This window comes from Pelodiscus sinensis, chromosome 3, assembly GCF_049634645.1.
Source record: "Pelodiscus sinensis isolate JC-2024 chromosome 3, ASM4963464v1, whole genome shotgun sequence".
NCBI lineage: Eukaryota > Metazoa > Chordata > Testudines > Trionychidae > Pelodiscus > Pelodiscus sinensis.
Window position 1 is genome coordinate 186,319,932 of NC_134713.1, and position 14,477 is coordinate 186,334,408.

General features: G+C 39.1%; 1 protein-coding gene across 6 annotated transcripts in view; it reads left to right on the top strand.

Annotated features, from left to right (window-relative positions):
- The window catches only part of KIF16B (kinesin family member 16B), a 237,704-nt gene extending 223,470 nt beyond the window's left edge, over window positions 1-14,234 (top strand). For 4 of the 6 annotated variants that reach the window (XM_075925625.1, XM_075925626.1, XM_075925622.1 and 1 more), the window contains one exon: window positions 8,859-14,234. In XM_075925625.1, coding sequence (XP_075781740.1) covers window positions 8,859-9,017 — 159 coding nt within the window. In that variant the 3' untranslated portion in view covers window positions 9,018-14,234. Of the gene's footprint in view, window positions 1-2,040; window positions 2,197-8,858 lie in introns of those variants that run through there. The other 2 variants (XM_075925627.1, XM_075925623.1) reach the window with 1 other exon arrangement.
- Window positions 14,235-14,477: the final 243 nt, after the last annotated feature.

A 14,477-nucleotide genomic window follows, 5' to 3' on the forward strand; every position in this document is an offset into this window, starting at 1 on the left:
AGCTTTCAGGAATGTGAACTGCTGTGTGCCATAGGCAGAGAGAATAGGAGGGACCAAGGTAGATCAGATTTTTTGCAATTAAAAATATAAACTTTTCTGTGCAATACATTGTCTTTTCAAAGGAAAAAATAAGACCAATAATTCAGAATTTTCAGCCTTCTTGCAAACTTTTTTAGAGTATCGTAAAAAGGAGGGAATTATTAAGAGTGATTACAAAATTTGTGAGTTAACTTATTTCATACTTAGTTTAATTTCACTTTAGCATTTGTAACAGTTGCATTCATTTTTACTGTCAGTTCAAGATAAATTCTTCAACATCCTCTTGCAAAGCAAGCTGAATAGTTGCCATATCTATATAGTTTTCCGATAATGAAGACTGTTCTGGATCAAGGACACTAGGTGCATGTCAGTGCTGTCGTCTTCTTTTTTTTTGTTTGGTGAGGCAAGTTTATCAGTGAGCCTCCAGTTTTTTATTTCACCAGAGGAAGTTGAGGGTGATGAATGTCAAGTACTTTGGTAGTGATTTGCCAAGGCCATTGCAGCAGATGACATGCTGTCACTGCTGGCCCAGGGATGCGTAGTAAATTCAATTCTTTTGTTGCCGCCTGTGAATAGATTTTGACAGGATTTGTTTTGACTTGTGCTCTGGAGAAAAGATTGATTTCCTTCACTAGGTAGGTCTGTTTTGATCTTTTTAATATGGCCTGTTACTTCCAAAAGCAGATTCATACAGATATAGGAACTGTAAATCACAGTTGTTCTATGACAGGCTATGGGTATGGTTTTTATTGGAACTATGTGAAGGCAATGAATGTAACCTTTTAACACAGAGATATTGTAAGAAACATTAAGTCCCATAGATTGTAAATGAATTTCATTTGTTAAAGTGTAATATCAAGAAGAATATTATTGCAGTTTGTGACTGACTTAGAAGTTAATTCAGCTGATGCCAGATAATAATAATTCAACATAATGCATTCATGCTGCTAGACTTGAACAGAAAAATTATCTAAATAGCTATAATGAAAAGTTTAATTTTGCAACAATAGAATAGCAATTTCACCTTAAATTTTAACCGGCTTCCAACAGAATGCTTTGTACGATCTCCAAAATGAATATTAATGTATTGAATTCAAATTGTTTATCACTCTGACAAATGGTTTGTTGATCAATTCTGGATCAATTCTGAAAATTGGACTTAAATTTCTAAGTTACGTATGTGCTTTTGAAAATACTATCCCTGTTCTTTGTGGTTTGTGCATGTTCTGAAGACATCTGTAACAACTCTGCGCCAGATCCTTCAATAGTGTAATTGCCAGAGCTTCAGTGCCTGGAGCTGCACTGATTTACCCCAGCAGAGGATGGTGTGCTTCTTAATTCAGATTGTGCTGAGATTTGTAGTTCTAATGGGGGTTAAATCCCTTTTGTTATGTAAGTAGAATATTATGGATGCACACCAGAGTCACAACACTTACTCATAGACTCATAGACTTTAAGGTCGGAAGGGACCATTATGATCATCTAGTCTGATCCCCTGCACAGTGCAGGCCACAGAATCTCACCCACCCCTCCTAGAATAATCCTCTCACCTATATCTCAGATATTGAAGCCTTCAAATACTTTGAAGACCCCAAGATGCAGAGAATCCTCCAGCTGTGATCTGTGCCCCATGCTACAGAGGAAGGCGAAAAACCTCCAGGGCCTCTTCCAATCTACCGTGGAGGAAAATTCCTTCCCAACCCCAAATATGGTGATCAGCTAAACCCTGAGCATGTGGGCAAGACTCATCAGCCAGACACCCAGAAAGTTACTTTCGGGCAGTATTCATTTTTTTTGAGAATAACAAACATGAATTAAATTACTCATTTTTAAAAAAAGACTTAGTCTAATATTTTGTTCAGGTCCCATTATCTAACAAATGTGGTGTTTCTAACATGTTATAGTTTGGTTGCATGTACCTGTGCACACATCAAACATTGACTCGTTTTAAAAAAGTTACTAGCATTATTCATCATAACTTTTGTGTTCATGCCTTCCTAGCAAAAACAACCCAGCTTAAGAAGCACTGACACCCTGACGTCTGTTCTGCAACACACACATACACCTCCCCAGCAAGTTTCTCTCTCTGGTTCTTCCTTCATGGAGTGTCCCTATCATGCCACGGTGGATTGTCTTCATTAGCATATTATAGACATCTGAAACAGATGTGTCAGCAAAACAATCTATTTTTGGTGAGGCCAGAGTTAAGATTGCATGTCTGAGATTCCGAAGAATTGGTTGTGTGATTTATGCATGGCTGAATGATGCAACTGAAAGGCAATTTGTTGTGGAGTTGATGGGGACTAAGGATTGTAATGTGTGGGTGGTAACGCATGCAACGTGAGGTGGAACTGGATATTAACTAGTGATTGCCTTGATTTTTTTTTTAAACAATTGAATTGTTAGAAAATGTGTGCAAACAGCCTTATCCTTGTCAACTGTCAAAAAGCTGAAGACAGGGCCACCAGGAAACAGTATTGCTTGTGTGGGAGGGGCAGGTGGTAAAATTCTGCATTTGGCTGGGTCATGTATTGAAGAGTTTGGTTGAAGGAACCCATTTGTTTTGGCTGTATAGCATGAGGCTATTTCACCAAGCACTAGACCTAATTAATTCCTGGAACTTTAGAGCAGGTCACCCTCCCTTTAATATTGTAACTAATTCAGTTGTGGCCTGCTGCTTTACATCCATTTATGTGTCATTCTTCATTCGCTTGTATGTCCTGACCAATCTCTTAATTTTGTGTTTGCACCAATTATCTAATTGTAGGGGGAGGGCTCTATTTTAGGGTTGATGGATACGTGTAGGAATATAATCGATACAGAGATATTTACTGCTTCTTTTACTAAAATGTTATTTCCATAACTGTCCACTACTGACAAAGCTACAGAACTACATAGCACTGCTACAATCAGTGTCCAGTATTTGTTTCTTTCCCTATAAAAGATACAGGACCAGACGATACTGTAACATTTCTAGAAATGTATCATTTGTGCTTCAACTTTTCAAAGAAATAATAGATTTTTAACACTAAATATTTTCTCAGGCACTAACCCCTTCATATAAAATTGAAACTGCCCATGGTAACCTGATTGTATATACTATAATGAGGGGATCTAGTGGTGACTAGTTGCTATCTAAAGTGCATAAAATATAACTCACGATATTGAATAACACAAGTTAACATACTCATAAATTTTACTCTAGAATTGAGTTTACGATATCTTACAAAATGTTCCTAGATAACTTGGAAAAGAATCGATGCCAATATATTTTTAGCAAAGGTGGGTGAACCAGTTCTTGTGAGAACCTTGAATGTATCTCTGATTGCTTAACTCTTAGAGACACAAAGTGAGTGAGATAATATCTTGTTTTGAGCCTATGTTTATAAGAGAGGGAAACGTTTGAGCTTACACAGAGTTCCTAGGCAAGGGAACATGGAAAAATTTACATTGGTGCCTCTAATACATCTGGTGAAGACTCCCATAAAAACTCCATATGCACATGAGGCAGAAGAAAAGCTCTCCTACTAACATAATGATGGCTACTCAGGTGATTAAGGTTGATATAACTAAGTTTCTCAAGGGAAGGGATGTTTCCTACCCCTGAGCATCATAATTGTACTGAAATACATATGTAGTTTAGATCAAGCCTCAGAATGTCACTGCTAAATACAATGTGGAATAGATTGTTTAGCATTGTAAAGTGGGCCATTAACACCTCATCAGTCATAAGAAAGAAAAAAAATGTGGGAGAAAGCAGCTGGTAGAGTTGTTGGTAGATTATAGGTTGTTTTAATAAGCAGTTTATTTAATAATAAATCCGATGAGTCTCTTCAGTACATGATGGTTAGTGTCCAGCAAAGTTATGAATTTAAGCTCCAGGCTTGACTTTTGAAAGCATAGTGCAGGATGTGAGGGTAAGAACTGATAGGCCAGATATCACAGCATTAATCCATAGCTGATGTAGTGTTTTTGTCTTCTGTCATTTTTCCTGGATGAGTTCATCTGAGAGAGTGGTGATTTTCTGGTTTCATCCACATTGTTGCTATTGGGGAATTCAATGCACCACATTTTGGGATAGGCATGGACATTGAAAAGTGTATTTTGGGGACTGTTGATCAATGTATCACTGCAGATAGGTTTGCAGGTTTTGCATCTGTTGAGCTAGCAGGATCTGGAACCACTTTGAGTGAATGTATCCTGGTCTATGGGGAGTTTGCTTCTGATTGTGAGTATAGAGAGGTTGAGGGATTGTTTGAAGACCAGAGGAAGGGATTCAGGAAAGATGTCTTTATTCCTTTCCCTATCAAGAATGAGTACCGGTGTCAGAGGTAAGTGCAAACTAAGGGTGTGCAGTCAGAGGAGGGGGTTATGTCTATAATAAAGTAGGTTCCCTTGGGATGTTTGAGTGGCCTGTTCCATGATACAGTCTGCTTCTATGGTGAGGCCTCCTTGTTTGGTGAAGGTGGTTTTGAGCACATTAATGCATATATGGCAGACTTCTATCCTCAAAGCACATCCTGTGATTTCTTAGTGCCTGGCTGTGGGTAACATTTTTTGGTGTCTCGGTTTCTGGATCTGTGAAGGTAAGTGTGGTGATCAGTGGATTTCTTATATAAGCTTCTCTATAGAGTTCCATTGTTGAAGCTTATAGTGGTGTCTAGAAAGTTGATGCTTTTGTGGAAGTGTTCTACAGAGAGTTTAATGAATCGTTGGTTGTTGAAGTTGTGGTAAATATCAGTGAGGGAGTTTGTCATCTGTCCAGAGGATGAAATAAATCACTGGGTTCTTCATGCATTTGTCCAGAAGCTCTTTAAGGTTGTCCATGAAAAGGTTGGCATACCGGGGAACCATCTGCATATCTGTTCCCATAGCTTGAGTAAAGTATTTGTTGAACGTAAAATTATTGGGTGAGAATGAATTGGATGAGTTGGGGGACGTGAGTGGTATCTGAGGGTCGTCTTTTGTCTTGTAAACATTAGAAGGAAGCAGCAATGGTATCATTGTGAGGGATGTTGGTGTGTAGAGAAGTGATGTGCTTGGTGGTAACAATGGTGTTCTAAGAGGAGTTGTTAATGTTGTGGAGTTTGTGGAGGAAGTCAGTTGTGTCCTGGAGGATGCTGGCCCTTTATGTGGCAAGTGGTTTGGGGATGGTTGCTAATGATCCATCAAAAGGAATGCCATGGCCAGATATGATAGGTCTTTCTGGATTCTCTTGTTTGTCTATCTTGGGAAGCAAGTACAGTATCTCTGTGTGGGTTTGTGGGTAGTTGGTAATGAAAGTGCTATCATAGACAGCACATGACCCTATTCTACTCCCCTCTCTATGTTCTTAAGCTCTGATGCCTTGCTGATGCCTCCAGGCTATGCTCTAGTTCTTTCTCTGATCCCTGGACCTGCATGCCTAATATACAGGCAGTCTCCGACTTACGCAGATCCGACTTACGTCGGATCCGCACTTACGGGGCTTTTCTCGCCCCGGAGCTCGCGGGCGGTGGGACCGCCCAGAGCGCAGCGGTCCCGCCATCGCGTCCTCCGGGGCGAGAAAAGCTGCGCTCCGGGTCTCCCTCGTGTGCTGGGGGGGACTCCCCAGCACAGCAGCGAGACCCGAGCAAAGCCGCACAGGTGGCGGGACCCCGCTGCCCGTGCGGCTTTGCTCCTTTGCCCCGGAGCAAAGCCGCACAGGCGGCGGGGTCCCCAGCCTCTGCGGCTTTGCTCCTGTCTCCCTGCTGTGCAGCTAGTGCGCCCCCCCACCTCCCCAGCAGACCAGGCTTTTGTTGCGGGACGCCTGGGGTAGAGCAGCTGGGGTGCTGTCGAGTTGGTCCTGCGGGGACCTACCCGGCAGTGCCCCAGCTGTTCGGTCCCAGGAGTCCAGATTCAGCCACTGTTGAAACTGATCAGCGGCTGATTCCAGGAAGCCGGGGGCAGAGCAACTCTGCCTAGGGCTTCCTGTAGTCAGCCGCTGATCAGTTTCAGCAGCAGCGGCTGAATCTGGAGCCAGTTCCGACTTACATACAAATTCAACTTAAGAACAAACCTATAGTCCCTATCTTGTAGGTAACCCAGGGACTGCCTGTACTTGCTTGCCCCATGCTGTTTACTAGCCTAAGGGCTGGATCAATAAACAATTGTTAGGATGGCATCAGGGAGCCACAATGGGAAGGATTCCTGTATCAAGTCTGTCAGGATTACTGGCATCCAGAAAACACAGAAACTTGAGTCTTGCTGCCTACAGTAGTTCTAAACCATCCTAAGTTCTCTCTGCTAGCACTCTCAGTATCCTCCTATTTCCACCCTATGTATTATCTGTATGAGAATTAGGTAGCATCCCAGTGGCTCAGAATTAATTCATTTTGTAACTCCTTAGCTCCATTCTTTTTACACTGACTGAGATGCTGCCATTGAAACCATATGCTCATAGTGAGCTTGAAATCTGCCACTTTTTATAATATTTTCATCTTTTCCATAGAAAATAGCTTTTCGGTGTGGATTGTTTAAACCAAAATTTGGCTTAAAACTGGCAATACTCTGTTCTCTTGTTAACAGATTATACGGTAACTAGAGGGACAGTTCAGAGCAAGACTACCATTTTAATAAAGGGAAAGCAAGTCCAACAATAGGCGTTGAATGAAGATAGGCATTCCTTTTCCTGAACAACAAATGGTTTCTGTGAAGATCTGGAAGAATCATAGGAAACAGTAGTTGTTGCTGTTACCAGTTCCATGTCACATGCATATCCTTGCCTAGCACAGGGATTCTTTGTGCTACCCTTAGAATTGCCCTGCCTCTGGCAAGAATATTGGCTTTATAGGAAAAGCACAGCAGTAAATCACCAGGCCACGCAGGCCAAGGTGAATACAATTTCCTTTCTGGTGACTGTGAGTAAAAAATTGGTACCTTCTGTGAACCCTCAGACCCAGTAAACTGGAATTACTGCAGTAACTTTCCACTACTAAAACTCAAGCATTATGTTATATTTTTATATTTGATTTACTTCCCTATTCATCCTTCAGGCTTTATTGGGTTGGTTTTTTTTTTAAAGGACCTTGCTTTGTGAACTAATTATGACAAATGTTGACACAACATCTGTTGCCTGCTTTAAATTATCTCCTAGTCTGTTGGAATTCATCTTGAAGGCATTTTCGTAATGACATTTTTTTGTGTGTGAACATTAATACAACCTGTGGGAGATTTGAATAAAGAAAAAGAAAATCCACCAGTCTTGCCAAAGGAATAGCTTATGTGCCAGCTGCTTTTTTGTTATCCTGCATTCCAGAGTATTGATATAGTTTATTTCCAAGACTCTTAACAGCAAATGGATAGCTTGTTTTATTATGGAGAAGTTCTTGAGAAGAGTGCAGATAATGTGGACTTTAATTAGGGTGACTGCTTTCCAGAATGGATGGATTAGGGTTGGAGGCTGCATTCAGCTAACTGAACATCACATTCATCATAGGATATTGTACTAAATAGATTTCTTTCCCCTGAATACATGATTAGTGTGCAATATCTAAAGATATGACAAGCCAGTTATCTTTTTAATCCAGTCTTAGCAGAGCAAAAGTCTTTATCTTTTTACTTTAGATAATATTTCCCTTGCAGCTGTATGGCATCAGAGAAATTATTTTTTTGGGTACCCTAGTAAATGTCTGTGTGTCTTCCTAGTATATGTTTTGTTTTCCACGTTTCCTGTGAACATTTCAAGTGCTGTTTGTAAAATCCCACTAAATGTTCATGTTCCCTCCAAAACCTTACTTACAGGAAAAAAAAACATTAATTTTGCAAAAGTGATCTTCATGTTGTTTCTGTCCCAATTTCACAAGATGTAAATGGATATGGTTTGTGGAATGGCTGGTAAATATTAACCGTTTGCAAGCAGTGTTTCAGTTCTATTTTGTATTTCTTTTCAACAGTTTTAGGGGGGATTTCACTGGAAGGGACCCAGTCCTGAGAATTACTGCAATGCACCATTAAGCAGGTGCAGGGGTGGGCTGTTGTCTGGTTGGCTGAAGAAAGGGAGAATAGTGCTTTACAGGTGGGGAGGAGGAACAAGTGAAGGGCTTCTATGAATGGTCCGAGAGAGAGCCAAGTGCCCCTTCTTATAACCCACCTTAACTCTCCTACAAGGAGGGGTGGATAAGGTGACAGATGGCTTGGCTGGGTAACCTAGATGGAAAAAAGAGGGGAGGGATGGCAGAAACTCCAACACAGTGCATAATTAACATGGGACTACCTACACAGTATGCTTTTATCTGCCATATAGTCCTAGGCCTCTAATAAGAGCTATTGCCTTATTAAAGCCATATCAGCTATCTTCTCACCTTTTGGTATAGCTGGACAATACAGCACACATATGTATATTGCTTTAAATAATTCCCTTTCAATTTAATGATCTTGGTACTTAAGTGGTGAAAAGATGGCTTAAGTTGTTTTGCATCCATATTTAGTGAAATTCCTACAGAGTAGCTCTGAAGTTTGTATCTGCTACAATATTTGCTAGCTTTGGGTGTTCTTTTCCACGAATGTTGGTAAGCCATGTTGAGCAAAAACTATTACTCTAGGGATAGAATAAAATGGTATCAGTCCTGGCAGGAGAAGAATATTCTAAGCATTTCCTTTGTATTTCCTGAGCACAACATAAACATTTCAAGAGACTCATTTACAGGTTGGTATTTAAGTATAATTAGATATTAAAATGAGATTTTCCAAGTTCATGGAGATTTGTTTCACTTTTTTATGTTGCCTTGTATTTAACTCCTCAACATGACTGTAACCAAAGTGATCATGAAAACTTTGACATAGTGGATTTCTTTTCCCAGAAATACCTCAGGAACTTTTTCTGCATGATGCTCAAGTCCCCATCATCTCCGTTACACATCGATAAAGTGGGACCAACCCTGTCAAAACATACCATCTGTGAGTTCTCCCCCTTCTTCAAGAAAGGAGTGTTTGACTACAGCAGCCATGGGACTGGGTAACTGCTGGGCCAGGGACTCTGCCAGTGGAGTAGAAGCCAAAGCTGTGCCTTCCATTCTGGAGTGTCAAAAATGAAAATAAAAAATCAATCTCCATGCCTGAAAATTTCCATCAGGAATTTTGCCAGTTAAAAACAGATATGCAACAATGCTAACCTTCAGCCTTTAGCGGTTGTCATATTTAGTGCCTGCATTTTCTTGGCATGGAATATACAAACATTTGTTAACACTAGTTGCTCTGGTAATGATGTACAAAAATTCTAATTCTCATGCTGTGTGGGGATCCACTCATTAGTGAAAGTGCTTCCTTTACATTTGCTCAAACAATTCGTTACAGTACTGCAAGATTGTCTCCTGTTTATTGCGGTTATGTAGTCACAAGGGGAAATTTTCTAATGTTCAGTTTCTACCAAGCTGTTTCTTAGGAACGTTTCCTAGTTTTCATTTCCCCATAACATATTGTGGCATTTGAGATGATACTTGTGCTCCATTGGCATTTAGTTATCCCAAAAAGTTCCGTTTAACTATTTAATTGTACAATTTTCCTTATAAGAATCAAGGTACCTGTGACTTGAACGTTTATAAAGTGTGTACTGCAGAGGATTTGAATTCAAACTCTGTGAAAGTCTTCCATGCTTCATTACACAGATACAGAATGAATCACTTGCCATTAATTAAAAACAAAGAAACAATCATTATTCAAAAATGAGGTCAGCATGTTTTCTCATTTTCTGATTACCTGGAATGTAACTGTATACTATGCACTTTACAGAGCTCTCAGCAATGCATAGAAATAATGTAAAATGCTATATATTTTGGAATAGATGGATTCTTCACAGTAGACTAACTCTTGTCTGAATTTTAGTTGCAGAAATTAGAATTTACAAGGTTTTACTAATACTTTTAAATTATTTGGGACTTGTTTAAAATTGCACATGTATATACAGCATAATGTCCATTTTTTTATTGCTATAGAATAAAAAACAACAACATTGACTGGAATGAGGACATGTACAGAAGCTATGTAACAGATAAAAAGTGGACTCAAACAACTTTTCAGATATTAAAATGTCATAGATTTTCATGCTCACTTTCATGAGTACAAAAAGTGCCATGTAGTTAATCAGAACTACGATTTGAGTTTTCATATATTAGTTCAAATTAACAGTGCTAATTTATATTGCATGAAATGGTCATGTAATTAAAACCTGGGCTGATAAAGCTGACAATGTGCATTTGACAGCCTAAACTGTGGCAACATTTAACCTTTTTCTCCTTGGTTTTATAATGTTAGACTACACATTTGTAGTCAATCATTGTAACAATTCCTCTTTTAGAACCTTTTCAAACCTAAAAGATTGTCAGTATATAGAATAGTTCTAATAAGATACACATCTATTAGTACATATTCCAGTTACTTAGTAAATATGAGCTTTATGGTAAAATTTTAAAAAAAACACCTTAGTGATTCATTGACCTAGTTCACATTTTTGAAAGTGACTTAGGAGCCTAGAGGTATGTCTTCCCTGCAAATAGAAAAGTGGAATTGAGTTTGAGCCCAGGTCAACTGACTTAGGCTTGCACTACAGAGGTGAAAATAACTGTGTAGATGTTCCCACTTGGACTGTAGCTTGGGCTCTGAAATCTGGTGAGGAACAGGGTTTGAGTCCAGACTCCAGCACAGCCGAAACGTTTGTTGTGCAAGACCCACACTCTAGTTGGATAGTCGCTGGGATGGGTTGTTTTCTTTTCTTTGTGGAGTAAGTCTTACTGAAAGCCAAGAGGAATTAAGCACCTGTCACATTTGAAAATGAAATCTAGGTCCTTAAATCATTTAGCTGCTCTTGAAAATTTTTCCTGAAAGCTCATTGGAAAAGGAAGAATTGTTTTGCTGCTTTTGCAATAAAATATTGTATAGGCAGTCACTGTAAAAGAATTTAAGCAAGGAGGTTTTAAAATAGAATACAAAGAACATGCTTTACTGCATTCCATCTATGACAGAAGCTGATGTACCAAAGAATCCGTTTTGCTTGCTTTTTTACCAATTGCTGCAAGCTTACTGCATAGACTGCCTGCAGTATTGTTTAGGTTTATCACAGTGCTTTCCCATAAAAAGCAAAGATGTACTTGTCAGACCTTCCTGAGTGCAATTATGATGTTCCACACACAAAATATATGTCTGCTGGAAGAGTTGGAGAGATTCCCATAGGTAAGTCAGATGTTTCGCATCATTTTAGATTTTGAAAACTAGAATCATTTCTAGCTGTGTAGCGTGGATCTGATACAGACCCAGATTAGTGCATATAAAGGGGGCCCTCAGCTGGTCTAAATCTCTCTCTGCAGAGCTATGTTGATTGATCTGGCCCATTGACTTGAGTGTGCATAACAAAAATCACAGAATAAAACTTACTGAATACTTGCTTCCAATTTCAAAATATGTCCTCAGTTTGAAAGCTAGATGAGTAAATGTGTTATCAGAAGACATGAGGTCAATGACTGGAAAATGAAGCAAGACAAATCCAAATGAAGTAAGGCACAGATTTTTAACAGTCACAGTCATTAACCATTAGAATAATTTACTTTAAATCCAGATGAGAGCACTTCCCAAAAGAGATTGTATATTTCACATAAGTTATTACAGAATCTGCAGTTGAGTTTTTATGGGTCCATGTTATGTAGGAGGTCAAACTACATGATCATAATGGTCCCTTTGGCCCTATAATCCATGCATCTGTTCTCTGTGAATAATGATGTAAGTTTCAAAACTGCTTGTTACAGGGGAGAGGGGAAGCTAAGGTGCTTATTAAATAAAGCGGGGCACTGTGTTTTCACACTGCCTGGACAATTAAGCCTTCAGGTCTAGATTCAGCAAGACCTTGAGCACATGTTTATTTTTGACCAGATGAGTAGCCATATTAATTTCAGTGGGTCTACTTACATGTTTTAAGCAAAGTGTGTTTAAGTGCTTTACTGAATGGAAGCCATACTTTTTACACTTGTTAAATGAAGTTGTGTGTCTCCATTCAACACATTGGACCATAAGGGTATGTCTAGACTGCATCCCTCTGTCGGCAGAGGGATGCAGATTAGGCAGGTCGACATTACAAATGAGGCAGGGATTTAAATATCCCTCTCCTAATTTGCAGGAGGCCTAAGGGATCTGTCGAAAAAAGCTTTCTTTCTCGACAGATCCCCCTCTAGACTGCCACTTTTTGCCGACAAAGTGCTGAGTCGGCAAAACGCGGTGGCCATTTTTATGCAAATTAGGCATGAGATATTTAAATCCTTGCCTCATTTGCAATGTCGACCTGCCTAATCTGCATCCCTCTGCCAACAAAAGGATGCAGTCTAGACATACCCTAAGAAATCAAATCCTGGCCAGCAATACAGATACTTTGTGCCATCAGGCCGTCCCAAAGGGAGGGCAAAGTTGCCTTAATCTGGTACACGAGTGATGTTCTGTGTTAACTGTTCAATAAAACATTTAGAAGCTGGAGACCAAACCAAAGAGCAGCCTCCACACTGGGCTCCCACGCCCCCAAAGAGTTCATCTGAAGTCCATTCTGTTTGTTTCATGGCTGCTGCTGCTAAACCTCCTCCAGGCTCAACTTAACCTTGACCTCATTACCTGCAACAGAGGGCATGAAGTGAATTCTGCTGTTGTTCCTGAGCCAGTTTTGCACATGGCCATACAACCAATGGTGACACAGTCTGTTAGGAAGGGTACAAAAGAGGTTAGTAACAAGACAGTGTTATATTGTACTGCTAGTTGGAGGCTCCCCATGCCCCACCAAAAAACCCAGAGACTCCAGCAGATGTGAGGCAGATTTTAAGGTGGGTACAGAAAGAAATAACTCTTCATTTATTTACCAGAATTGTTGGGAGAAAAAGTTGTCCCTAAATTATCTCTGTGAAGGTCTTCCTAATTGTCTCCTCTTGGCATTGAGACAAAACACGAAGAGGAGAGAAATGTGTAGAACTTTGCTGGTTACTTCTACTGACACTCTTGCAAATGGTGATTAAAATTTTGAAATTAAAAAAAAAAAAGAAAATCCATTGATCAACTTACCCACAGTTGCTTTGGAGATTCAATCCCATAGTTTTCAACTTAAGTCATTGAGACTTTAGTAATAACGGTGCAGAATTTGCCATTTTCTAATCATCTTAACTTTGTATTGTATATGGTGCATCTACATTGCATGCGTAGCTCAAAATAACCTATGCAATTTGAGCAGTCAATTTTGAAATTGCTTATTTTGGAATTTGGCGCTGTTTACAGAGTCCCAAATTTCAAAATAACCCGCTATTCCGAAACATCCCTTAATCCTCGTGGAAAGAGGTTTACAGGGCTGTCAGAATAGCAAGCCCGTTACATTTTGAAATAATGGGCACACTGTTAAGAAGAGGGATAGCTATTTCGGGATACCAAAGGTATCCCAAAATAGCACTACAGTGTAGATGTAGCCCATGAGAGTAAGAAATAATGTGTTAGATTATGATAGGCCCTGCAATTTTTTTGCAGACAATTTTCTTCTCTTTAATTGAAGACTAAAATTAGAGAAATAAATTATTTTTAACTTACTAAGATTCTTATCTTCCTGATCTTTGCATGAAACCAACCTTCATTTTGCACTTTTACTGGATTCTATACAATTTTCTTTTGATGTGATCATAGGTGCCAATCTTCCAGTCAGATCCATGTGTGTAGAAACTTGTGTTCTGTTGAACTGGAGCCATGTTAAAGTCAGTGGGGCTCCAGTGGCCATTGAGAGTAAGGTCTGTCCATATAAATCTAATTCAAAATCAGGGTCATAATATATGTAATTTGCAGCATCATAACTGAGTTTTTTATATGCCAGTTACTACTGACTATATTTTTCTCTATATTTTTTAAATGGAGGATTTGTTATTAGCTATATTGTATAAAGTATTTGTAGATGTTGGGGTTTTTCTTTTTAAATGAGCATAAAAATAACACATAGAGATGATGAATTGAAACCTGGATAAATGCTTCAAGGGTGAAGTGTATAAAGTTCCATGACATCAATGTATATATTGTGGTTAAACATTTAAACTTGTTCAAATCTGGCAAAAATACTAGATTACAGATAGTAACTATTAAATTATATTCTTTTATCTTTTACAGATTAAGCTTTAAAATATTTTGTAAAATATTTAAAGGGTTCTTCTTAACATGTAATAAAAATATAAGAAAGCTGTTGGAATAGCATCTGTGTGTTATTTCATCTGCAATGCATAAAACATCTTAGCAACAGGAATACTACAGTATTTGTACTAATCCCTATTTTTTCCCCGTTTTCTTGCTTGTAACTTTGTTCTTTTCATAAGCACCTCTATTTTTCTCAAATGCCATGCTAACAGTAAAAACGTATCAACTCCCTGCAGAGTAGCTTGTGTGTCCATGCACAGATCCAGCAATATTTTTTTAATAACATTGGCAGG